This window comes from Staurois parvus, unplaced genomic scaffold, assembly GCF_062004578.1.
Source record: "Staurois parvus isolate SC_StPar_1 unplaced genomic scaffold, SC_StPar_1.0 ptg000297l, whole genome shotgun sequence".
Classification (NCBI taxonomy): Eukaryota; Metazoa; Chordata; class Amphibia; order Anura; family Ranidae; genus Staurois; species Staurois parvus.
In genome coordinates this window covers 6,639,670-6,665,550 of record NW_028318093.1, presented here as the reverse complement: position 1 = coordinate 6,665,550, position 25,881 = coordinate 6,639,670, and the positions used below count along the sequence as shown (strand labels likewise).

The following is a 25,881-nucleotide window of genomic DNA, read 5'->3' as shown; positions in this document are numbered from 1 at the left end:
CTGTTGTAGGGTCTCTCAAAATGTGATAGCCAGTTTCCTGACTACCTAACATCTTTTGAGACCCTGTGTAAATATGTGCCCTGAACTGTGCCATGCTGTACCCTATACCAGTACTCCACTAGTGTGTGGTAGCGACGGAAGCAGTCCTTTAGGCAGAGACCAAGTTGGCCAGCACAGGCGGGACAAAAAAAAAAAGCGAGTGTGACGCCTAATTCCATGTCTGCGACAGACATGACATCTTTTTTGGGGTGGTCCTTTGGGTTGGGGTACCAGGAATGGCATCTGGAAAATGCCTCTCATGCAGCCGGCTAGCTGCATCTGTGTTGGGGGACTGGGCCACAGCACGTTCTGGATACAAAAGAGCCATGATGATCGCTTCCTGGAATTTTAGGAAGGATCCACTTCATCCAGTTGCTTTATAAAGCACAAAAGCATTATGTAAAGCCAATTGAAATAAATAAACAGACACTTTCTTGTATCAGTGTCTGGCTTTTCGGGAAACTAAGTACGGCTTCATCATCTGGTCGTTGAAGTCCACCCCTCCCATGTTAACTATAACATAGTTATAACTATAACTATAACAGTCGTGGACACAAAGGGGCTTCTCAACATCACCAGCTGCTGTGGCAATTTGGATGGTCGTATCTGTGTGAATGGAAGACAGGACGAAAACATCCCATTTGTCCTTCCACTTCACTACGAGCAATTCCTCATTTCTCAAGCAGGCTTTTTCCCTGTTTCTGAGTCGGGTATTTACAAGCCGTTGGGGGAAGCCCCAGCGATTAGGTCGCACGGTACCACATGCGCCAATTCCAAGATTGTACAAATGTCTAAATAGTGGCACACTTGAATAAAAATTGTCCACGTATAAGTGGTACCCCATAAGGAAAAAGGATGACACCAAGTCCCAAACTATCTTGCCACTACTCCTCATGTAGTCTGGGCATCCGGAGGACTCCACGTGACTATCTTTTCTCTCATAAATCCAAAACTTATATGTATAGCCTGTTGCCCTCTCACAGGTCTTCCACATCTTGACCCCATATCTGGCACGCTTGCTGGGGAGAAATTGTTTAAATGCAAGGCGGCCAGAAAAATTAATGAGGGACTCATCAACGCAGATGTTTTGCTGGGGAGTATAGACATCTGCAAAATTTTGGTTAAGGTGATTTACGAGGGGCCGAATTTTGTGGAGCTGGTCAAATTCAGGGTCACCCTGAGAATGACAGAGTGTGTTGTCGTTGAAATGCATAAAACGCAGCAGAGAACACAGGCATATGATGAATCGGGTCTGTGGATCAATACAACCGCAATTAATTTTTTTTAGTAATGTCCATGTTGAGGGTTAGGCCCCCAAAGAACTTTAAATTTGGAAACCGCAATGGGTTTCCATGCGAATGGTCTGGCAAGGTTTGAATTTTGGTTGACGGCGATAAACTGTTGTGCAAATAAATTGCTTTGATCCACAATCAATGCATACAGATCTTCTGTGAAAAACAGCTCCAAAAAAATCAAGGGGAGTATTTACATTTGCCGTTTCCACCTAAATTCCGGGTTGGGCAGTGAATAGGGGAAGTGCGGGTGCTGCAGAATTTGTGGGCTGCCAATCAGGATTTGCAAGCACATCCGGAAGGATACTATGGGTTCTACGGGCCTGTGTGCGAATCCTTGGGGGCTGCGGGACACTACTTGTGCTCGCCACCGCACCAGCTTGTACTGCACTTATGGGACTCGCCACATCACCAAATGATACTACAGTACTGGTATGTGAAAGACCAGTATGCATTAGGCCGCTGGTGCTCGTTTATTGCTTGCTTTGGTCTAGAGGACATAGACAAGAAGGTCTACGTGGCAGATCCTTTGCACCGATAGACTGGTCCCCGCAGCCCCACCGTAAGGGATCTTTTAACAGTTTCTGTGAATTTGGCTTTAAGTTTATATTATGAGTTAAATAAAAAATGTCCTTCTTTTATGGAATGATCACTCTCTGACAATCATGAAACACTGACAGTCATGAAACACCATACCTTCAGATCTCTATGAAGGACTCCCATAGAATGGATATATCGCACTCCTTGCAGAAGTTGGTAGAATATGCTGAGTGCGCTAGACACATCCACAAACTCAAAGCATCCTGTGGAAAAGTTAAACCCAATTAATGACAGGACAGCAAGGTAAATATTAACAACCCCCAGAATACAATCCTTCAAGGTGTAAAAATCAGACATTACTTAAGAGGATAAGTTCACTTTTCGTAATGTTACATTCATATTCATGGTGTAACGTGTAACATGTTACCAAAAGAACCAGCCCCGCTCCCCACAATCTCCAGTTTTGACAGTTAGTGGGGGAATCTCCCCCCCCCCATTGTCACAATTTAAAAAAAGTGGTCATGTGGGGCTCCACCCACCCTGCCTTGTCACTCATTAACAGTATTTTGTGAATGGGAAGTTCCCACAGCCTTTGCGGCTGTCAGCTTGTAGTTTTCAATTAACTACTATGGCGCTGTTAAGCATTCTACCCAAGTATAATTTCTTTCTTAGCATAGTATAAGTAGGAAATCAGCAGTTTGGTATAGCAAGGTCTTTGTGTTTCATCTTGAATACCCTGCAACCCTAGTTCGGGAGAAACCGGAAGGGACAGCTGAAGATGTAGATTGATAAGCGCAAAAGCATCAACCCAAAACTGTGTTACCCTGGGCAACTCCAGAAAATATGAAAGTAGGTACCAATACCGGTTTGAAATAGAGAGCAGTCCGGAGACCTTTGAGGGTAAATTCTGTGCATTCTTAGAGGAGTATAGTACACCCTATGCAGAAATTTTGTTTGGCTTAGGAAATCATTAATTTGGAACTATCCTCAAACCAGTCCTCCCAGTCTTTCCTGTCCAGGGTAGGGATGTCAGCCCTCCATGCTTCCCACAAGTTTTCCCTTTAGGAGACTAAGCAAATCCAGGTAAAGGGAGGGAAAAGGCTTAAACAGGGATTCCTGAGCAAGAAGGTCCTCAATAGGGTTTGTGGCCAGAGGAGGGGGGGGTTTCGGAAATTGAGCCCAAGATGCTTATGACTTGCAGTTACACTGTTCAACAGGTAAAAAGTTTTGGGCATAAAATTAGCTAATCTTACATAATTTTGGGGTGCTGAAAACGAAAATGACCCTAAAAAATTTTGATTGGCTCTAGTTTCCATGATATATTCACCCATCTAATGACGTAAGCCATTCAAAATTATGATGCAACTTCAGCTGCATATTGCGCAATTGATACTGGTGACCAATAGAAAATTGCATGTATACTGAGATGATGCAATATTAGCCTTTAATTGCATCACTTCACTGCATAAAAGCTGCAGTATCTGTAGCTGATTGTAGTTCGACAGCGTCTTTACATTTCGTTTTATGCTTATATAGGCTACTCAGTAATGCCTCGAACTTGTGTGAATAAAGCAGATAATTTCTGCTATATCTGCGGTGAAATAACTTTTATCTCACAAAAAAGGAGGATAACAGGAATGATTAAGAAAGCCTACAACTTGTATTTTGGCTGCAAGATAGGAGACCAGGACAAGAGCTGGGCACCACATATATGCTGCAATTCTTGTGGGACGGCACTGGAGCAATGGTTGAATGGAAAAAAGGCATCTATGCCTTTCGCTGTGCCAATGATTTGGAGAGAGCCAACAGATCATGTTAGTAATTGTTACTTTTGTATGGTGTCTCCAATTGTAAAAGGGCTAAATAAGAAGAAAAAGTTATCTGTGCACTATCCAAATATTCCATCGGCAATACGTCCAGTTCCTCATGGAGAGGGGCTACCAATTCCTAAAGCACCAGAATCCTTCGTGGTTGAGTCAAGTGAGGAAGAACCTGAAGCGTGTAGTCACGTGCAGTTGTAAGAGATAGCCCTTTCCTCGAATACAAGAGAAAAGCCAAGAGAAGCAAAACCGACACAAACTGAAGACAAAACTAGTGAGAATCCTAAGTATTAAAATGATTCAACTTAGCTTATGGCTATCATTTTTCTTGGTAATCCTATGCAATATATTATGCCATTTAGGCTTTGTTATGTAGTCAATATCACTTGCTTTATATTTGTGGAAAGACATCTATATAATTATTGTGCATTATGTAGTCATTACGCCTATAGTAGAAAACTTTCCGTTTACAGAAAAACTAGAGCCAATTGACAAATTTCATTGTTATATTTGAACTCAGAATGTGAAATTCATTAAGAAATGGATCCTTTTGTTTCCAAAACTGGCAAAAAATAAAAATTTGTTGAACAGTGTTATCAGAGTTGAACACCTTTTTTCCTCTCCTGCACCCTTCCATAAGAACTGAACATTATAGCTATTGGTTGTGGGCTGCAGCTCCACCCATTTGGCCTTGGGTGGCCATTTTGACTTTTTTGGGGTTGAATGCAAAACCGTGTGGTCCATGTGGGTCCTCAAGTCGACTTTGAATGACCTTTTATACACTCTGGCAATATATGTACCTTTCATATTCCCCCAGATGAAGATTATATCGTCGGGGATAGACTTAATTATAACAATAAGTCTGATAAGGGGCTGTGTTGCCCATTGCTATTGATACTTGATTGCACATTACAAGTCTGAGGGTATAGATTGCAAGCATTCATGCCAGAGACATACAATTGGTTTTATTGTTAGTTTTATGATGAATTTTGTAGCAATAAAAATGTTTTTTTTTTCTACATACTTGCCTGTAAAATACATTTCTTGGAGTACATTATGGGACACAGAGCAGGCCATAATAATGACTATGTGGGTTATATGCCACCTATAGGTGAATGGACATTCGCCGACCAATCAAACAAGAAGTCCTCCCCCATATAACCCTTCCTACACAGGAAGTTCTCAAGCAATGAAAATCTAAAAAGAGGAAGTGACCTCTGTGTCCCATGATGTACTGCAAGAAATAGATTTTACAGGTAAGTATGTAGAAAAAAAAAATCCAATTTTCTTTATCATACATCATGGGACACGGGAGAAGGCCATAATAATGACTTTGTGGGACGTCCCAAAGCAATAAAGCCTTGAAAGGTGGGTGACATCACAATAATCACCAACATCATCTCAAAAGGAGCTAGTCAGCTGTTCGGAAAACACTGCAGCCAAAGACAGAATCCTCCGTGGCGCTAACATCCACTGGTAAAACCTTGTGAATGCATGAACCAAAGACAATGTAGCAACCTTACAAACCTGAGCAACTGACGCCTGGTGGCCAAGATGCCCTCCACACTCCTGGTAGTGTGTGCTTTCACCCGAATGGGAGGAACCTTGCTCTTCAGACCATAGGCTTGAATGATTAACTGACAAATCCACTTAGAAATAGCTGATTTGGATGCCGCCCGTCCTCTCCTAGGACCTTCTGGCAAAATAAACAAGGAATCAGTCTTTCTAACCTGCGCCATCATTCTCAAAAAGACCCTTATTGCCCGAACCACATCCAGGGCAAGCAAAGATCTTTCTCTTGCCTACTGAGGCCTAGGAAAAATAGAGGTAAGTACAATATCCTCATTCAAATGTAAACTAAAAATCACCTTTGGCAAAAAGGATGGATGAGGCTGCAACACCACCTTATCCTGATGTAAAAGCAAGAATGGTTCTCTACAAGACAGAGCTGCCAACAATGATGCCCTTCTTGCAGAGGTGATTGCCACCAAAAACTGAACCTCTTGAGTTAGCAGAACAAACGTAATTTCCATGATAGGCTCAAATGGTGGTTTTTGTAAAACTGCCAAAGACCAAGTTCAAGTCTCAAGGACACAGGGCTGTCTGACAGGAGGAACAGTACGCATCACTCCCTATGAAAAAAGTATGAACCAAAGAGTGAGAAGCAATCGGTCTTTGGAAAAAAACAGCCAAGGCTGAAACCTAACCCTTAATAGTACCAGCAGTCAACTTCTTTTCTACTCCTGACTGGAGAAAAGACAAACATTTTCCCAATCAAACAAAATGTCTTCCAAGTTCTATAATAAATGTTCCTGGAAACCAGCTTTCTAGCATTCAACATTGTGTGGTTAATCGAGCCTGACACTCCGCTGTCCTTCAAGATTTGGGTTTCAATAGCCATGCCGTCAAATTCAGGGACCATTAAGCTGGGTGCAATGTAGGTCCCTGAGACAGCAGGTCTGGCCGATCTGGCAGAGACCATAGATTGCCCACTGCTAGCCTGAAAATGTCCGGGTACCAAGACCTCCTGGGCCAGGCTGGTGCCACTAATATCACCGGAATCACCTTGTCTCAAATCTTGCATAAGATCCACGGGAGAAGCTGAATTGGGGGAAAAGCATAGATTAGGGAAAACTGATCCCATGGTATTACCAAAGCATTCACCCCTTTCGCAAGAGGGTCCCGTGTCCTGGACACAAACCTGTCCACCTTGCTGTTGAACCTGGACACCAATAAATCTATGTCTGGGCACATCTAACGCTAGCAGATTGCCGAGAACACTTCGGGATGCAGAACCCATTCTCCCAGAAACAACTGTCGATGTCTGAGGTAGTCCACCTGTCAATTCTCTATTCCTGGAATGAATACTGTTGAAAGAACTGGAACATGCCCTTCTGCCCAAGCCAGAATGTGATTTACCTCCCCCTGAGCCCTCCGGCTCTTGGTATCACCTCGGAGGTTGATGTTTGCCACTGCTGTGACATTGTTGGACTGGACCCTGTCTGGCCAACCATGAGGCCTGGTCATCCAGTATCTCAGGGCAAGCCATACCACCTGAAGCTCCAGGATATTGATGGGAAGGATCTTTTCCTGCGGCGACCAAGTCCCTTGAACTGTGGTCCCTTCTAGAACAGCACCCCAACCCGAGAGCCTGGCATTGTTTGACATCCTCTTCCTAGTCCTACTGCACATGTACGTGTGCACGCTCATGTGTCCACACGGTGCTCACTGCAAAAGACTCCCTCAAGCGGCAAAAAATAGGTAGTACAGGCAGGAACAGGCTAAAAACAAGTACATAGAGGACCACTTACCAATCCAGCCACAGGCCCCTGAACTTTAGCCAGGGACCAACCTTCACTAATCACAGTGGGCCTTGTCTCAAAGACCTTCAAGGACTCGGTCCCCCTCTTTTAAATGGGGGCCACTGCCTTGGACCCTTATAGCACTCTGCCGGAAGCATCTTGGTCAGACAAAACTGCACAGGGTTCTGAAAATGCAGGGTCCAGCGCCGTAAAGACGCATTACAGACAAAACCAAGAGGATTCTTCTCCTTACCCAGCTAGGCTCAGGTACCATCCATTTTGGCTAACAGCTTTTCGAATGGATCCAATTGAGGCCCTTGATTCTCAGTAGAATAATTCCAGACCTCCCAGTATGCTCACAGAGCACATGCAGAACGTGTTCAGTGACCATCCACCTTACAGACACTGGCGAAAAAGCTGAGTATTTCCTGTGTAGGAGGGGTTATATGGGGAAGACTTCCTGTTTGATTGGTCGGCCAGTGTCCATTCACCTATAGGTGGCATATAATCCACATAGTCATTTTTATGGCCTGCTCTGTGTCCCGTGGTGTACTATGAAATACTTTTGGTAAGTTTTTGAAGCTATTTTTTCCCCATAGAAATGCACTGAAATGCGCAATTTGCATGCTTTTGTACATTTTTGAAACTTTTTCTGCTCAAATAAAAGTATTGGAAAAAAAACTCAACAATAATAAATGAATAAAAAAATAACTAAAAATAAATCATAAAAACATGTAAACACCCTACCAATAAGAAGAAGATATTAAATAAAAAATTAACCCCCAGCCCAAACACTGAACCACTAACTCTAACCCTAAATTTAACCCCGAGTACCCAACCTTATCTCTAACCCCTTACCCAAGAAAAAAAAAAAGTCTAATAAAATAAATATAAGCTGATGGAAAAGCTAAAAAAACAAAACAAAACAAAAAAAAAAATAAAAAACCTAGCCACAAATGATGAAACAAATTGTATTTTTCTCTATAGCCGATTAAAAACGCTGTACAAAAACATGCATAAATACGCACAACAAAACGCCCAAAAACGTGATGCTCAGGTGTGAACGGAGCCTAGAGAATTGCCAGCAGAGCCAGGTGTAGATGCACCTGGCTATGGATGTGCTTAGCTTGTGCCTATAATTTGCCCAACAGTAGTTCAGAGAGTTTAAAATAGTCAGATTTAATAAACTGCAGTAATGACCATAACACACATCTACTGTCAACATTAGGATAAACCTGCTGAAACAAGAGTCTCCTAGCTCTATTGGATGGCTGCAGGCTCTGCCCACTTGGCTACCTGACCCATTTTAATTCACTAATACATATAAAAACAAACAGATCTTTTTAATATTCTGACTTACTTGAAGAAGCTCTCTCTTTCCTGTAACGCTCATTTCTCTCTTCAATCCAATCCCACAAAGACTTTTCACATAATTTCATCTGTATATGTAGCATCAAGTGATACTGTATCTGAAAGAAAGAAATGCCATGGCTACCATTTTTAAACAGCTTTAATAGATAGTAACTACATCCCACATAACACAATAGTTAAAAAAAACAAATAACAAAAAAAAACCAGCCTAAATACATCATATATATTATAATTATATATTATAATTTATTGAGGGGCATATCAATAAATTAGAATATCATCATATATTTGATATAATTATGAAATATTTCAAGCATCTCTTTAATTTTGATTATGGCTTACAGCAAGAGAAAAAACAAAATGCAGTATCTCAGAATATTAGAATATTGTGAAAAGGTCCAAGATTTAGACTCTTGATGTCACATGCTAATCAGCTAATTAACTCAACACCTGTAAAGGTTTCCTGAGAATTTAAATAGTCTCTCAGTCTGGTTCGGTAAGTTACTCAATCATGGGGAAGACGCCTGACTTAACAGTTGTCCAGAAGACAGTCATTGACACCCTCCACAAGGAGGATAAGTCACAAAAGGTCATTTCTAAAGAAGCTGGCTTTTCACAGTGTGTTATATCCAAGCATATTATTGGAAAGTTGAGTGGAAGGAAAAAGTGTGGTAGATAAAGGTGCACAAGCAACAGGGATAACCACAGCTTTGAGAGGATTGTGAAGCAAAGGCTATTCAAGAATTTGGGGGTGATTCACAAGCATTGGACTACGGCTGGTGTCAGTGCTTCAAGAGCCAGCACACACAGACGTGTCCAGGACATGGGCTACAACTGTCGCATTCCTTGTGTCAAGTCACTCCTGAACCAGAGACGATGTCAGAAGCGTCTTACCTGGGCTCAGAAGAAAAAGGACTGGACTGTTGCACAGTGGTCCAAAGCCCTATTTTGTGGATGAAAGTACATTTTGCATTTCATTTGGAAATCAAAGTCCCAGAGTCTGGAGGAAGAGGTACAGAATCCAAGTTGCATGAGGTCCAGTGTGAAATTTCCAAAAGTCCAAAGTCAGTGCAGCCCTCTACCAGGAAAATCTAGAGCACTTCATGCTTCCCTCTGCTGACCAGCTTTATGGAGATGCTGATTTCATTTTCCAGCAGGACTTGGCACCTGCTCACACTGCCAAAAGTACCAATACCTGGTTTAATGATCATGGTATCACTGTGCATGATTGGCCAGCAAACTCACCTGATCTAAACCCCATAGAGAATCTGTGGGGTATTGTCAAGAGGAAGATAAGACACCAGACCCAACAATGCAGGTGAGCTGAAGGCTATCAAAGCAACCTGGGCTTCCATAACACCTCAGCAGTGCCGCAGGCTGATCGCCTCCATGCCACGCCGCATTGATGCAGTAATTCATGCAAAAGGAGCCCCGACCAAGTGTTGAGAGCATACTTTTCAGTAAGCCAACATTTCTGTATTAAAAATCCTTTTTTTTTTATTGAGCTTATGTAATATTCTAATTTTCAGAGATGCTGAATTTTGGGGTTTCACTAGCTATAAACCATAATCAAAGTTAAAAGAAAGAAATGGTTGAAAAATATGATTCTGTGTGTAATGAATCTATATACGAGCTTTACTTTTTGAATTGAATTACTGAAATAAATTAACTTTTTAATCATATTCTAATTTATTGAGATGCACCTGTAAATGCACAAAAAAACCAAAGTAGAATTACAGCTTTATTATCACTTTAAATCGTTTGTTTGGGCCCAGAAGCCTTAAACTAACGATTTACATTACAGATTGATACTGTAATATCCTGTAGTAGCATTAGCTACATACAATAAGTGGAGCTGTGTTCCAATGTCCTGTCTGCTGCTAGAAGTTGGGCTGAGTGTTTCTCCATCATTTAGGAGAGGCCCTGCATTTTTACCAATAAATACAAGGAAGTCTCTGAGGCCAAGGTGGAAAGTGCGACATCATGTGCATGCCATTCCATCTCTAAGGCAATTTTTCTCCTTCACTGATGTACGCTGATGAGGCTGCACTGATGGGCACTGATGATCACTGACTGGCGGCATTGGACACTGACTGTCAGCACTGATTGAGCTGCACTAGAACGCCTAAATACATTTGCCGATTACCAGCTCTTCTCTTTTCTCATGCTGACAGCGTGAGGAAAGTGCAGCTGATAACCGGCTAATTTAATGACATTGTGATCAGTTGTGTCATTGGACACAGCTGATCACGTGGTAAAAGGGTGCTGTCATTGGCCCTTTACCATGTCATGTGATCAGCTGTGTCTGACAGACACAGAGATCACAGAGCTCGCTGGGTGCGCACCCCAGGGGGTGTGTTTCTGGAGGACGTTATATGACGCTCTCCCACAACTAGACAACCATGTGGTAGCCGTCATTTGGCTATAACCCAGTTGTCAAGTGTTTAAAGGCGATGTTCATCCTTTTCACCACTTTACAGCCATATTTAGGGTGTAACAAGTAACATGGTGCAAATGCCTCCCACTCTACCCTCACTCTGCCCTATTAGTAGTCCATTGAATCTTCCTCCAGCTCCCCAACTGACAGTCCATACAGAAGTGTGGACAGAGAGCTAGTGGAAGGAGTTTGCAGGAGCCTGACATTGCACCCACGATCCACTGATTGCAGGTGCAATGCTTTGACAGCCCCTGTAAATAAATAAATGCATTTTTCCTGCAAACACATGTACATTTCTCTTTTTTGTTTTATAGGGGTAAATCTAGCCTTGAGCGCTAGAATTCTACATTAATATATTACAGCTTACCAGTCTCTAGATGTGGTGGCTACATTAGCTTAATTGTTCAGGCTAAGAACATTTTCAGCATGTACAGCAAATACCTGATGATTCTGTCAAAAATGTAGTTTCCTGTCTCTTCCTGTGAACTTAAAAGAAAGCACAACCAACCTAATCTTTCTTGTGTAAACTAGTTCCATCAATCTACAATGTAACAGATATGACAAAGGCATACATGTTTGAGGTCCAACCTGCCTGTGTAACAACCATGCAAATCACACAGGAAGTGTGTGATTTGCATGATCACAAGGTGAAAATAAAGGGGGAAAAAAAAAAATTTAATACAGCCACCACATATAAGATTTTGTAAGTTGCAACATATTACATTTTTTGCGTTTAGATAAATCTTTAAGCAGATGACTTTAATAATCCAAAAAATACTCCAGTATGTAACATTGTCCTAAGATATTTAATATGTTCAAACTGCTTTGGAAAAGTGGAAGCTCCATTTTCGAAACCGAGCTACAGCCACAGCATCTTTTTCTAGGTTTTAATTGCAAATTTTTCAGCTTTTTTTCTCTCTAGGGAGAAATCTCACATTATTTCCTGCCGCAATGACAGAGGTACTAAACACTTACTATTGAAATTGTAAACGTCTAGTATGTAAATTAACAATGTACACAAATATGGAAGATGTTTTTGCATACTTCAAAGTATCGATGTAAGCATAATTCCTTGTGAGGACAATCTTCTTCATCACAAGATGAGTCACTTCCATCATCTATATCATCCTCCGAGCTGAACGGACAACGGTCTCTCCGGCACAGCTCCGGAGATGTATCAAACTTTTTATATACACTGGACACTGGGCGGACATTGGCATTCGAGTCTTTGTTCCTGCAGTAATAAACATCAGATGCAGTAAAGTTTTGCATCTTGCTCTCAGGAGAACACGTCTTTCTTTTTACAGACATCATGTTAATACTCTGTGAAGCAGAGGCGGCAGGGGGGTTCCCCTCTCCAGAGTCAGCAAACACAATGGAGCCATCACTGCTCTCTGTGCTCTGGATATCTTTAAAATGTCTGCAGGGAAAAAAAAAATGAATAACTGCCAAAAACCTCAACAAGATATGATATACATCAAAATAAGTAAAAGGCCTGTATAAAATAACTCATCGAAAATCACTGCAGTATTGGATAATAATGTACATTCCTTTTAATATGCACTGCCGTGCCAGTTCCCAAAACAAGACTGTAATATACAACTAGTAGTAAGGCAAATGCTCTGTTGGAGGGGGAATGAAAACAGACCTCATACTTGGTGCCCCTAGTTTTGAAATCAGGGCATTCTAGAAGAGCAACCTTAAAGGATAACTGTACAGTTGTTCTTTAACCACTTTGCCTCCAGAGCAATTTTTTTGTTTTTTGCATGTTAAAATCTGCATTTTAGGCTAGAAAATTTCCTAAAACCCCCAAAACAATATATATTTTCTAGAAGCATAAAAGCCTGTAGAATGAAAACAAAATGGTAGTTGAAACATTTTATGCTGTACGATATTTGAGCAACTGTTTGTCTAAATTTTCAGTAAAAAATAAATAAATAATATATAAATATATATATATATATATATATATTTGGATATTAAATATGTGAAAACTCAAAATGGTACACACCCATAAAACAGCAAATGTGTGATAGCATTGACCAAGTGACAAGTACTCTTTATGGTGACATCAGGGATCTATTAGACCCCCAATGTCTCCACTGCCCTCTGAATCAGCCAATCAAGCTCAAACTACGCTTGATATGCGATTATCCAGCTTTTCAGCTAGTTATATAGTTAGGTTGAAATAAATAAAAAGTCCATGTAGTTCAACCAATATATATAAAAAAACTAACAAAAAAACAACAAAACAAAAACTTACATATACACAATCCTAATCCAGTAATGTGATCCAGCTCTTCCACATCAGCAAGCGGTAGCAGCAGGGGAGAGGAGGGAGTGCCCAGACCATATGGGCCATGGGTGCCTATGGCTAATAGCCATTGCTAAACACTCTCTCCTCTCCCCTACAGCCACCACTGGCTGACACAGGAGATCACATGACTGGACCAGACTGAAAATAGGTACGTATATACTGTACCTCTTTCTTACCAAGTCAGTCAAGCAAAGGTGTTAGGAAGAGGAGAGGGAGCATTTTTAAGATTAGTTAGGATTATCCAAGAATTCTGCCTTAATCTGGCAGAGGTTTAAATTGCTCTTAACTCTGTCAAAAACTTTAAAAATCAATTTGGCTGAATTTCCAGTTTCAGGCAAAAGATAATATGGATCAGCAAAACAGAGAATTAAAAACACTGCAAACTAGCATGGAGGGGTAAGTAAATTAACCTACTGGGAAAATATAAACTATAAGAATGGGAATATGTCATGATGAAAGTAGCAAGACATAAAAAATGAATAAATAAATAAAACATGCAGCAATACTTACTCCTGAGGCCTTTGGTTGGAAGAACCTCTAATAGCTTTTAATGTGGGAGCAGTTTTGCCTAAAAAAATACAAATAGAGACATATTAAGGAACAATGGGAAAAATCAGAATTTAAAGAATTCTGGTCAACTAGAAAAACAGAAAAGTGTTCTCCAATAAAGAGTTGAAAATAATACAAACACTTTTAGTATAAAATCTTGCAATAAGAGAGCTCCAAAAGGCATTCCAGTGTCAGATGCTCTGTAGAACTGTGTATTGAGCCACCCCCCCTCACACCACATAATGCTAACCAACAGGAGCAGAAACAGGGAGGCTTATACCTACCTACAATGACATGCTGTGAAAAAGTGGCCACACAAAGAAATTCAAACCCCTGTAGACTATAGATAATTAATAAGAAAAAAATACATATTTAGAATATAAAGGATACTATAACAGTTATTTTGTCTCCACAAAATGTATTATTGTCCTTCTGAAACTACACTGAAGAAATGTCATTCATAGACGTGTTTACATTAACAGCCCACTGCAAAACTGATCTGCTAAGAGAATTATTTCAGTGCTTTTGCTGTGAATTTTGTGGAGGGATTGCTCCACAGTGCCCACAGCCAAGGTCAATGAAGGCTAGTTTAGAAGCTAATTTACTGAATTCACTGCTAAGTAAAGCGGAGCTCCAGCCGTTTTTGTGTTATTAAACGTCAGCAAAAGCTGTAACTGCTGACTTTTAAGAAACACACACTTACCTGTCCCAGAGTCCAGCGATGTTCTCACCCACGCTGTCCCTTATCCCCACCATGGCGCTGGCATCTCAACTGTGGGCACCAGGCTGTGACAACTTGCAGCTTCAAGCCTGGTGCCCACTGCGTATGCGTGAGTCACACTGCGCCTCCTGATCTGGTCTGGTAGTCTTCTGGGACCTGTGAAAGTTCCCAGGAGACTGCAGGAGGGAGGAGGTGGCAGAACTGAGCCAGAAATGGGAGCGGGTACCTGTCAAAAAACAGGTATCCGCTCTCACCCCCCCCCCCAAAAAGGTTGCAGTGGAGGGGGGAGGAGGCAAATAAGTGGAGCTTCCGCTTTTGAGTGGAACTCCGCTTTAAGAATATATAAATACTTATTGAGAAGCTTTAGTCCTGAAAATTGTCCTACTAGAAAATCTCATGCTTGCCCCTTTCGAAGATACAACTATAAAAAACATTAAAAATAGGTGCCTATACTGTTTAAAATTCAGTAATATGCTGTCTCACCCTGTCCTGCAAATGTTCAGTTGCTCTCTAAAGTATATTTGGCATGTGCCAAAAATGTAAAGACTGATCTACTGACAACCTAAACATTTACTGCTGTTCAGGTGCTCTGGGCTTCAACAAAATGGCAGCCTCCGTCAAGAAGAAACTGGAACACTGCAATTTACAGCACACACTAATTGTGGTAGCATAATTATCAATGTGGAATGTATGTTCCTTGCTAAAGAACATTATTTTTTATCAAGTTATTATGGATTAAGTTTTGCTTATAATATCCAACACCTGGCCATGTGTTCACTTTAAACACTTTAGTTTACAATCCTCATCCACTGGTTAAAATGCCCCCTTTCCAAAAGGAGAGAAATATGAGAATGTCTTTTAAATGAATCGCATCAAAATCCTTATCATTACAGGATACAGTAGTGGTGTAATAGCCGGCACATATAAGCATGGCACTCAGAAGGGAAACAGGCATATGACACACTTGGACGTGCCAGATACCAGCAGCAGCAGCCGTAGCTCTTGAACAAATCAAAATTAGTAGTCGCTGCCCGCAGGACAGACAAGTATGGAGCTAGCCAAAGATGGATAGAAATTTGGCTGTTTCACCAGGAACCAGGCAAATTTTGATTAGTGTGGCCATCCCTGTTCAACAGATATCAATTATTCGATCGACTTCTGTCGAATAGACAAGTTGAAAAACCCTTCTCGATCAGCAGCTGCAGCCACTGACGAGTGTATTCTGACAGTAGAGGAATCTGCTGTCATAATAAAATGTCCCAGGCAGGGTTGATTCCTCCATTCCACCTCATTGGAATGGATAGAGGAATCTGTTTTTGATTTGAACAGAGAAAAACAAACTGTCTATGGCCAACTTATCCGCTTACCTGCCGTCGTATAGCAGATATACTGCTACACAGCGACACGGGTGCGCAAAATCATGTAAAAATTTGTGATTTTGCCAGTGATTACCCTCAATCACCAACGGGGAGGAAGACTGTTATACAGTCTTCCTCCCCGTCAACTTCGACACACTGCTCGGGATGGCTGTGAACAGCACAGCCATCCCGATCAGTGTGCTTACAGTGAAGCACACACCTCCAGTCCCCTAGTAAAACACTCCCTACACGCAGTTAACCTTTTGATCACGCCTCACAGTGTCATTAATACAGTGTCAGTGCTGTTTTTTTTAGCACTGATCACTGTATTGGTGTCACTGGGGATGTCAGTGACACCTAATTAGTTCCCCCCAGTGTCAGAATGCCTGCCGCAGTCCCGCTAAAAGTCGCTGATCGCCGCCATTACTATTAGGACAAAAAAAAAAAAAAAACCCACTATCTATACCACCATTTGTATACGTTGTAAGTTTCACGTAAACCAATTAATTTACACGTACTGGGATTTTTTTTTTAGCAAAGACATGTAGCAGAATACATTTTGGCCTAAATTTATGAAATCCGATTTTTTTTTTTTTACTGGACATGTTTAATAGCAAAAAGTCCAAAATATTGTTTTTTTTCTCAAAATTGTTGGCATTTTTTTGCTTACAGCGCAAAAAATAAAAAACACACAAGCAATCAAATACCACCAAAAGAAAGCTCAGTTCATGGGAAAAAAAGGACGTAAATTTCATCTGGGTGCGGCATTATATGACTGTGCAAATGTCAGTTAAAGTAACGCAGCAGCGTAACGCAAAAAATGGCCTGGTCAGGAAAGGGGGCAAATCATCTGGAGGGCAAGTGGTTAACTAACCTTCTTTTAGAATGTGTTTGGGCCTTAGTTTTCAGGACAACAGGGTCTCTTATCTTAAGGAATTAATAAAAAGGGCAATATCACTCACATTTTGAGTGTGGCGGCTCAACATGTTCCATCCACGCTGTATTGTAACCAACAATATTGGGATGCTGCAGGCCAGCCAACACCTTAACTTCACGAAGAACCTGGTACAGAAAAAGAGTATCCATCAGCAAACTGCAGCAAGATTTACAACACTACAACTATTTAAAAGGAGAATGTTAATAGAGACTCTCATCAATGCTAGCTCTCTACCTATTCATCCATACCTCAGCTGTATGTATGAAGTTTAAAAGAAAATTAGGGACTTGGGAAAAGCACCAATTTAGGTAAGAGGAGTTCAGGCATTAAGGAATATCTGTCTGCTAGTAACAAGTAGTCTTTAATTTCTAAATTAATATATTCACACAACAGCCTAAAAACTAAAGCTGCAGGCATGATGTGACTAAAGTGGTTCTAAAGGCTTTTTTTTTTTACCTTCATGCATTCTACGCATGAAGGTAGAAAAAAAAAAAAAACCTTAAGTGTGCAGCTCCCCCCTCTGCCCCCCCAATACTCACCTGAGCTTGATCCATCGATGTGCATGAGAGCAGCATCTCTCCAGCCTCATTGGTTCAGACACTGCAGGGAGAGCCAATGTTTCTTGCCTGCCACAGCCTTTCACTGGCCAATCACAGCCAGTGAAAAGGGAGTGGGGCCGAAGGAGGCAGCTTGGGAGAGAGCACACACAAATGCCCCCAGAACAAGCAGCAAGGGGCTGTTCTGAGCAAAACCATTGCACAGAGCAGGTAAATGTGGCAGATTTTTTATTTTAAAACAAGACTTAGTATCACGCAAGTCATCTTTCAAGATACAGGTTCATGAATGCTGTGCTAATTAAATCAATGAATAAATTTAGTGTTTGGGTGGAGCTTAGCGATCCTGGCGTACGTTGGTTGTTTGTGGGCTGGAGGAATACAGATATTGCTTGGTAGCATACAGGTTGTTGTATATAGACAAAGCTGCTCTGCCACATGCTTTGTATAATGTGGAGCATTCTCTTCTTTACATCCATATGAATACACTGTTTATTATAATAAATCTATTCTGGTGAGCACTGTGTTGCTTCTTTGTCTCCTTTGAATGTGATTACTTTGTGTATGCCTGAGTAGCTTGGTCAGTCGATCATCCTGCAGTGCTGGGTCCTATGATCAAATGGATATGTGCTGGTGAATTCTGCAGGACAGACTACACTGAAGAGTTATTATTACTGGCTCCATTCACAAGTCTGATTCCTGGTTTAAAGAAGTATGGGCTATGGAGCTTTGTAGTGAGGGTTCAAAATTAAATGGTGAGAAAGAGTACCCTAAAAGGAATGGTGGAGGTTTTCACCTGAAAATGCACGTTATCACTGATTTGCAGGAATTTGGACAGTTTGGACGTGTCACAGATTTTGCACAGAGTTTTTTGTTTCACATATCCATTCTCATGCACTGATTATGTGTCACATGATTCATTATTCTGATTATTTTGATTATTTATACCACTAAATCTTAAATTTACCAATAGCATTAGAGGCAGATGCCCAAGTACCTGAGAGAATGCAGGTCTCTATTTCCAGGACACTGCTATCTGCTGAAAAGGCTATGGGCCTGCTTGGAAGATGAAGCTAAAGCCAACAGTCTACTGCTCAATTCTAGTACTCATCCAACAATTCAGGTTATCTCCAGCACCAGGTGCAGCTCCGAACGCATTCCACTTAATCACACTGCTAATTCACTGCCCAAAAAGTAGGCTGGTTAAACAGGACACAATAGCATACATAAACTGGAAGAAAGAGGTCCTGCATGTCCCCATATGTTAAAACTGTTATGTTGTTAACATATGTTATGCCATATGTTAATGACTCATGATTGTAAATCTTTATTGAATGACAGCTCCAGATGATCCACATTGGCTCACAATTGATATGATCCAAAAATATTTAGACAGTATAAAAGGTGAATAAAGCACCTGGACTGGATGGCATACACCCACGGGTCCTTAAAGAATTGAGCTCTGTCATTTCAAAGCCATTGTTTCTAATTTTTAGGGACTCTAATGACTGGCATAGTACCACTTGATTGGCATAAGGCTAATGTGGTGCCAATATTTAAAAAGGGGTCAAAATCTTTACTAAGTAATTATAGACCTGTTAGTTTAACGTCTATAGTTGGGAAGATGCTGGAGAGTTTAATAAAAGACCACATAGATGAGTTCTTGCTGTAAAAAAATATTTTAAGCAACAGACAGCATGGATTCATGAAAGACAGACGTTGTCAAACAAATCTGATTTCTTTTTATGAGGGGGTGAGCAAAACCTTGGACAGAGGGGTGGCGGTGGACGTGATATACTCGGATTTTGCAAAAGCGTTTGACACAGTTCCCCACACACGGCTAATGTGTAAGGTAAAGTCTACGGGCTTGGAAAAATCTGTATGTAAGTGGATAGAAAACTGGCTAAAAGATCGTATTCAGAGAGTAGTGGTTAATGATTCATACTCTGAATGGTCTAGGGTTGTCAGTGGTGTACCCCAAGGTTCAGTGTTGGGACCCTTACTTTTTAATATATTTATAAACTATATATTCACGCTTTGGTTATATCCCACCTCGATTACTGCAGCTCCCTCCTCACTGGTCTACCATTACACAGGCTATCCCCCCTTCAGTCTATTATGAATGCTGCTGCTAGACTCATACACCTTACCAACCGATCAGCGTCTGCTGCCCCTCTCTGCCAATCCCTTCACTGGCTTCCACTAACCCAACGTATATAATTCAAAATACTAACCACAGCTTACAAAGCCATCCACAACACTGCCCCTAGCTACATCACTGACCTCATCCACAGATATCGGCCAAATCACCCACTCCGCTCCTCACATGATATCCTCCTCTCTAGCTCCCTCATCACCTCCTCCCACGCTCGCCTCCAGGACTTCTCCAGAGCCTCTCCCATCCTCTGGAACTCCCTACCACTGCATGTCCGGTCAGCCCCCACCCTGTCTGCCTTTAGGCGATCTTTGAAAACGCACTTCTTCAGGGAAGTCTACCCCACCTACACCTAAGAACTGTACTTGAATCACCTCCACCAGATCATCCCCCGCAGCTATCACTTTTTGTATCATCTCCCCCTTCCTTTAGATTGTAAGCTCCACGAGCAGGGCCCTCACATTCCTTCTGTACTGAAATGTATTGTAATTGTACTGTACCTTATATTGTAAAGCGCTGCGCAAACTGTTGGCGCTATATAAATCCTGTATAATAATAATATAGGGTCTGAGATAAAAAAAAATCCCATTTCAGTCTTTGCAGATGACACAAAGCTGTGCAGAGGAATAACGTCCTTATAGGATGTCTTCAACTTACAAGCCGACCTAAATGCATTGTTTAATTGGGAAACTATGTGGCAAATGAGGTTTAATGTTGATAAATGTAAGGTGATGCACTTGGGGGCTAAGAATATGCATGCATCATACATACTGGGGGGGGGGGGGGGGGGTACAACTTGGGGAATCAATGGTGGAGAAGGATCTGGGAGTTCTGGTAGATCACAAGCTTAATAATGGCATGCAATGCCAAGCTGCGGTTTCTAAAGCAAGCAAAATCCTCTCTTGTAATAAAAGAGGTATAGACTCCAGAGAGAGAGATATCATATTACCCCTGTACAAATCATTAGTTATACCTCATCTGGAATATGCAGTTCAGTTGTGGGCACCAATTCACAAAAAGAACATTGGGGAACTTGAGAAAGTGCAGAGAAGGGCAACTAAACTGATACGAGGCATCGATGAGCTCAGTTATGAGGAAAGATTAGAGGAACTGAATTTATTCTCTCTTGAGAAGAGGAGATTAAGGGGGGATATGATCAACATGTATAAATACATCAGTGGTTCATATAGTGAACTCGGTGTAGAGCTATTCACCCTGAGGTCATCACAGAGGACAAGGGGGCACTCTTTACGTCTGGAGGAAAAGAAATGTAATCTCCAAACATGGAAAGGTTTCTTTACATTGAGAGCTGTGAAAATGTGGAATAGACTCCCTCAAGAGTTGGTTCTAGCCAGCTCAGTGGGTTGCTTCAAAAAAGGCCTGGATTGTTTCTTAGATACACAGAATATAACTGGATACTAATATTTATAGGTAAAGTTGATTCAGGGAATATCCGATTGCCTCTCGGGGGATCAGGAAGGAAATTCTTTTCCCAGAAGGAGCAAATTGGATCATGCTTTGCTTGTTTTTTTTGCCTTCCTCTGGATCAACTGTGGGTATAGGATTATAACTCTTTTTTTTTTTTTTCTTTCTATGGTTGAACTGGATAGACTTTTGTATTTTTTCAGCCAAACTAACTATGTATGTTACTATGTTGGTGTGCTGGCCATTTCTCCATTGCAAAGCTGTTCATGGCACCACCATAGGTAAAGCACCTGGATTTTCATGGCATAGAGATATGCAGGACAGATTAGTATATACAAAGATCTAACAGAGGTTTACACTTTTCTACGCTCTAAAAAAAAACAAAACAAAAAACAAAAAAAACAATTAACCTGGAGGTGGGCTTTAGAACCATCTTCTCAATCAATATCGCTCTCTCTTCAAATCAAGCATCAAAATAGGGAAGAAAGGAGATTTAAGTTACTTTGAACGTTGCATGGTTGTTGGTGTTAGATGGGCTGGTCTGAATATTTCAAAAACTGCTGATCTACTGGGATTTTCATGCACAACCATCTCCAGGGTTTACAGAGAATGGTCGTAAAAAGAGAAAATATCCACTGCGATGCAGCTGTCGATGAAAATCCCTTGTTGATGTCAGAGGTCAAAGGAGAATGGGCCGACTGGTTTGAAATGATATGCTTTCATATCAATATGGACCAAAATCTCTGAGGAATGTTTCCGACACCTTTTTGAATATATGCCACAAAGAATTAAGGCAGTTCTGAAGGCAAAAGGGGGCCCAACCCAGTACTAGTAAGGTGTACCTAATAAAGAGTGTGAGTGTGTACCAGGGGCGGACTGACAGCTCATGGGGTCCCTGGGTAATAGGGGATCATGGGGCCCCTGTGTCCTTGCCCACACTCAAAGCACACCCAAAAAAGGTACCAGGGGCATTTCATGGGGCCTCCTACTGACCGTGGGCCCTCGGGCAGTGCCCGAGTGCTTGAATGGTCAGTCCACCCCTGGTGTGTACACATACATACACACACATTATAGTCTAATTTACTTAGATAAAGTGCGTGGTCATTTAGTTCACAGCCTCACTCTCTCATCCACCATTACCACACTCTTTCCTATTACACATACCTTTTTACAATCTCTGCGCGACACCTTCTTAATCAGAATTTTTTTTATTGCATAGAACTGGCCATCCAGCTTGTTGCGGACCTAAAAAAATAAATTCTAGGTATAGTTACACATCATTCTAGCAGATGCAATGTGGACTTTGTTGTTAGAGGATCTTACACCTGGAGAGTTTCTGGTTTGAGACATTGTCTAAATAAATGCCCCTTGAAGATGGTGCGGACCCACCAGTGGATCCGCTTGCTCAGCAGGGATCTCTCTGCTGATCCCCGCTGAGCAAGTGGATGATGTGTCTGTGTTCACTCCGCAGCTGCAGAGCTGACAAAGTCACAGCCCGCTGTTTTCAATGGGGCAGTCAGATGGCAACAGATTGCCTGTCCATTTCCACCCGACTGTCATGTGATCCGATCTACCCCATCCGTCTATTTTTCGCATACAGGATTGGATCAGATGCCGGCGGTGTCAGCAGACATATGTCCGCTGACACCTGCCGTTCCAGAGACAGCTACAGATGGTCTGATCGGGTCCACCTGAAAATCTGACAGGCAGATGTGATTGGACTGTCAGTGTGAAAGGAGCGTAAGACTCAAGCTCTTAGTTTGAAAACAAAATAAAATCAATATTATGCTGAAATTAAAAATGATTTACCATGGAGCACCATGTACTGCAATATAAGACCTAATGGACACACTGGGTAGACCCACCCACTAACTTCCTAGATCTTGGTCATTGCTGCGGCAGAAATTTCTTGTTGGGAGTCTCAAAATGTGCCTCCCGTCGTAAAATAAATGACAATCTAACAGGCAGAAACAGGCCTCCTTAGCAATTCAACTGAACTAGGAACATCACCTAAGAAATATAAGAGGATGCATGAAGTACATCCCATCATCATCTATTCAAGCACATCCATTTTCTATCCCGAATATGACAGCAGAGGAGTGCATTGTTTGTGCTTCGAAATGTGACTGAATCATTCCTTCATTTTACAGGGTGGCCATTCTTTAAAATAAAATAAAAATACAGATATATTAGCTGTACCTTGTAGACCTTTCCATATCCACCTTTCCCAAGCTGTGTAATTTCCTCAAATTCATTCAAGTAACGAGAAGTCTGTGCCTCGGCAAGCATATCCTTTGCCCTAAACAAAACAATCTGTCTATAGTTAATGGAGGTCATGTGAAGTTCCAGTTTCAGATCTGCTACTGACTATAGGTTCCTTACCTGTTCAAATGTGTATTTAGGTCACCATTGGTAATTTCCTACAAATAAGAACACATGCATTAAGAACTAGGTGAAACATTGGCTTTTATGTATCAAAGTGACTTAAAGAAAACACAGAGCAGTTAGTTCCACCATTAGATGTGAATTATGCTTTTTCAAAACTTAAAGGACACCCGTGAAAATAAAAATATGGGCGCTGATTTCATAGTCTAATACATCGCTGATCTGCAACAACCAGTCTGACAATTTCCCCCACTCTGCAAGCACTAAAAAGTCAGGGTGGTAATAGCTGCAGAGTCTGCACCTTTTATATACTTTACTCCCACATGTTCACTTTAAAAATAATTATAGATAAATTTATAGAATCATGAGCACTGGAAAACGGGGGTTTCTGCAGAGAAAGGGCCTGATAGTCAGGAGCTAAATTAGACTACAGATGGGCCTGCTACAGAAAAGGACTGTCTAGGGTGGTGTTCCTGAGGCAGTGTTAAAAACACATACTGGATGTCAGTGTCCACGATTGTCTGTTTTTACAGAGTTTGATGGCTGGAAATTATATTTATATTGCATATACCCATAGGTGGGAACTGTTTTATTGTGTTATCCACAACACAGAAAATAAAATCAACACACAAATGTGTAGACTCACCTTTGTTTACCGGTTTACTATGTCTCACACTCTATTCTGTATTTCTTCAAAACCAATAAATCATTTCCTATATTATACTTGGTATGTGAAATCTGTCCTTATAAATTAAAGCAGTATTAATCCAAAAATAAAAATGTAATATATTGCAGCTTACCAATTCTTAGATGTTGTTAAATTACTTTCCTATTTTTAAGCCTTTTTTCAAATTTTTTCACCTGATGAAGTGGCCAGCAACACTTCCTGTCTTAGGGTGTCTCCACACTGGATGGAGACACAAAAGACACCCTTGGACGGCATTATTGTCATTCTGGGGAGAAGGTAGTATTGGATCCACTAGCAGAGTTAAGCTAGAAGTAATTTTTGTTTGTTCAACCCAGCAGGCTGAATGAAAGAAAAAAAAAAAAAAAAAAAAAAGAAAGGGGTCACTTTACTTATCAATTGATGTTAGTGTGGCGATCTCCCCTTGCTGTGCTATTGTATTCTGACAGGGGGACTGCCTCCCCCCGCCAAAACGCAAGTGGATCTTGTTAAAGGGGGCTTCCAGATTCCATTAACCTACCCCACTCGTAGATCAAGACAATCATCTCCCAGGGTTGTGAGGAAGAGGCCCTTGGGGACAAGCTGCTTTGGGGGTGGGGATGGGGAGAGGATTCCTCCATGTTGAGGGCATGTGGCCTAGCATGGTGGGGTGTGGGGGGCGCTGCTTGCTCATCCCCCTCCTTTCCTGACCACCTTTTCCTTTTTTTAAAAATGGTCTGGTATGGATTTGGTGGGGCGGGGACCCCACTTCATCTTTTTTTAATTTTGGTGTGGGGTTCCCCTTAAAATCCATACCAAACTTGAGGGGGCATGGTATGGACTCAGGAGGCCAGATTGCTGCCTGCTCCTTAACAACCAACTATACATTACTAAATGCCGGCACAAAACAGAAAAGCAATTTTTAATGCTCCTAGTGTGCATGGAGCCTTAAAAAAAAAACCCAAAACCCATATTACTGTTTTATAAATTTTTAAGGAGTTAGAGCAACATAAAATGATCAATGATCACTGTAAGCACACGTCAGTGTTAAATGGTTTGCCTCAACTATCTGACAACTTTCACTGGAAAGCTTGGTTAAAAGGAAGTTGAAAAATAACAGACATATTGGCAGGATCGCGAGTGAAAACAGAGGACACTAATGCAGCCACTACAAGAACTGGTAAGCTGCAATATAATACACTTTTGTTTACCAATGTTCCATTTTGTTTACTGATAGTCCAAATAACTGGAAATGGGATGGTGGCAAGGAGGCAATCAAAAGTATGCAGATTATGTATTCAGACTTTACTGGCTGCATTGCTTGTTTAGGATTAGCAGATCACTAAAAAGAAAAGGAGGACAATTTCAGAGCTTGTACCTTTAAAGCCTAATAAAAAAAGGACAGCCTTCATATCTTCACTAAAATATTAATCATAAGCTGTGCCGTTACACACAGCACTATCTGGATCACGAGACTCTATCATTTCACAGATCTTTGGGGGCTAAACGACATCATTAATGTATATCAGATTCAACCGCCTTTTTCCTTTAATTCATGACACAGACACAAGTGATTGTGTTAGCTAATTGGGCTTATAGTCAAGTAAGTGAGCCGGTAGATTTGGATCACAATATATTAGTGAACATAATTACATGATATTAAAAATACCTCTTTGTGCATGTGCCGATTAGCAGCCTTTAGTAGTTCCGTGATCGCTGTGCTGTGCTGCAGTCTCACGGAGCTGAACTCATCACTGAAGGCAAACGGAGTCAGGAGGCCCATTCTTGTGAAGGTTTGGCAAAGCACTAGGAAACAGAAGGATTATCACCAACCAATATGTATTAAAGAGGAACTAAAAACCTCTGTTGCTGTACAGGAGAGGGATTCCCAACATTCACTTAAAGTGGTTGTAAACCTAAAACATGAAATATAAACAAATCATATACCTCTATAGTGTGTACTTGTCTCAATCCAGAACACTAAGTGTAATTTCTGTCTGCTGCTTTGTTCTTCT

At 41.2% G+C, this 25,881-nt stretch overlaps 1 protein-coding gene across 1 annotated transcript in view; it reads right to left on the bottom strand.

Moving 5' to 3' along the window:
• EIF2AK1 (eukaryotic translation initiation factor 2 alpha kinase 1) overlaps nt 1–25,881 on the bottom strand; it is a 66,778-nt gene that overhangs the window by 9,787 nt on the left and 31,110 nt on the right. Inside the window, exons 3-11 of the mRNA XM_089682757.1 lie at nt 25,536–25,672; nt 23,200–23,237; nt 23,017–23,116; nt 21,982–22,062; nt 16,709–16,808; nt 13,629–13,686; nt 11,846–12,221; nt 8,354–8,462; nt 2,028–2,134 (exon numbers count right to left, since the gene is read on the bottom strand). Coding sequence (XP_089538883.1) covers nt 2,028–2,134; nt 8,354–8,462; nt 11,846–12,221; nt 13,629–13,686; nt 16,709–16,808; nt 21,982–22,062; nt 23,017–23,116; nt 23,200–23,237; nt 25,536–25,672 — 1,106 coding nt within the window. The remainder of the gene's footprint in view (nt 1–2,027; nt 2,135–8,353; nt 8,463–11,845; nt 12,222–13,628; nt 13,687–16,708; nt 16,809–21,981; nt 22,063–23,016; nt 23,117–23,199; nt 23,238–25,535; nt 25,673–25,881) is intronic.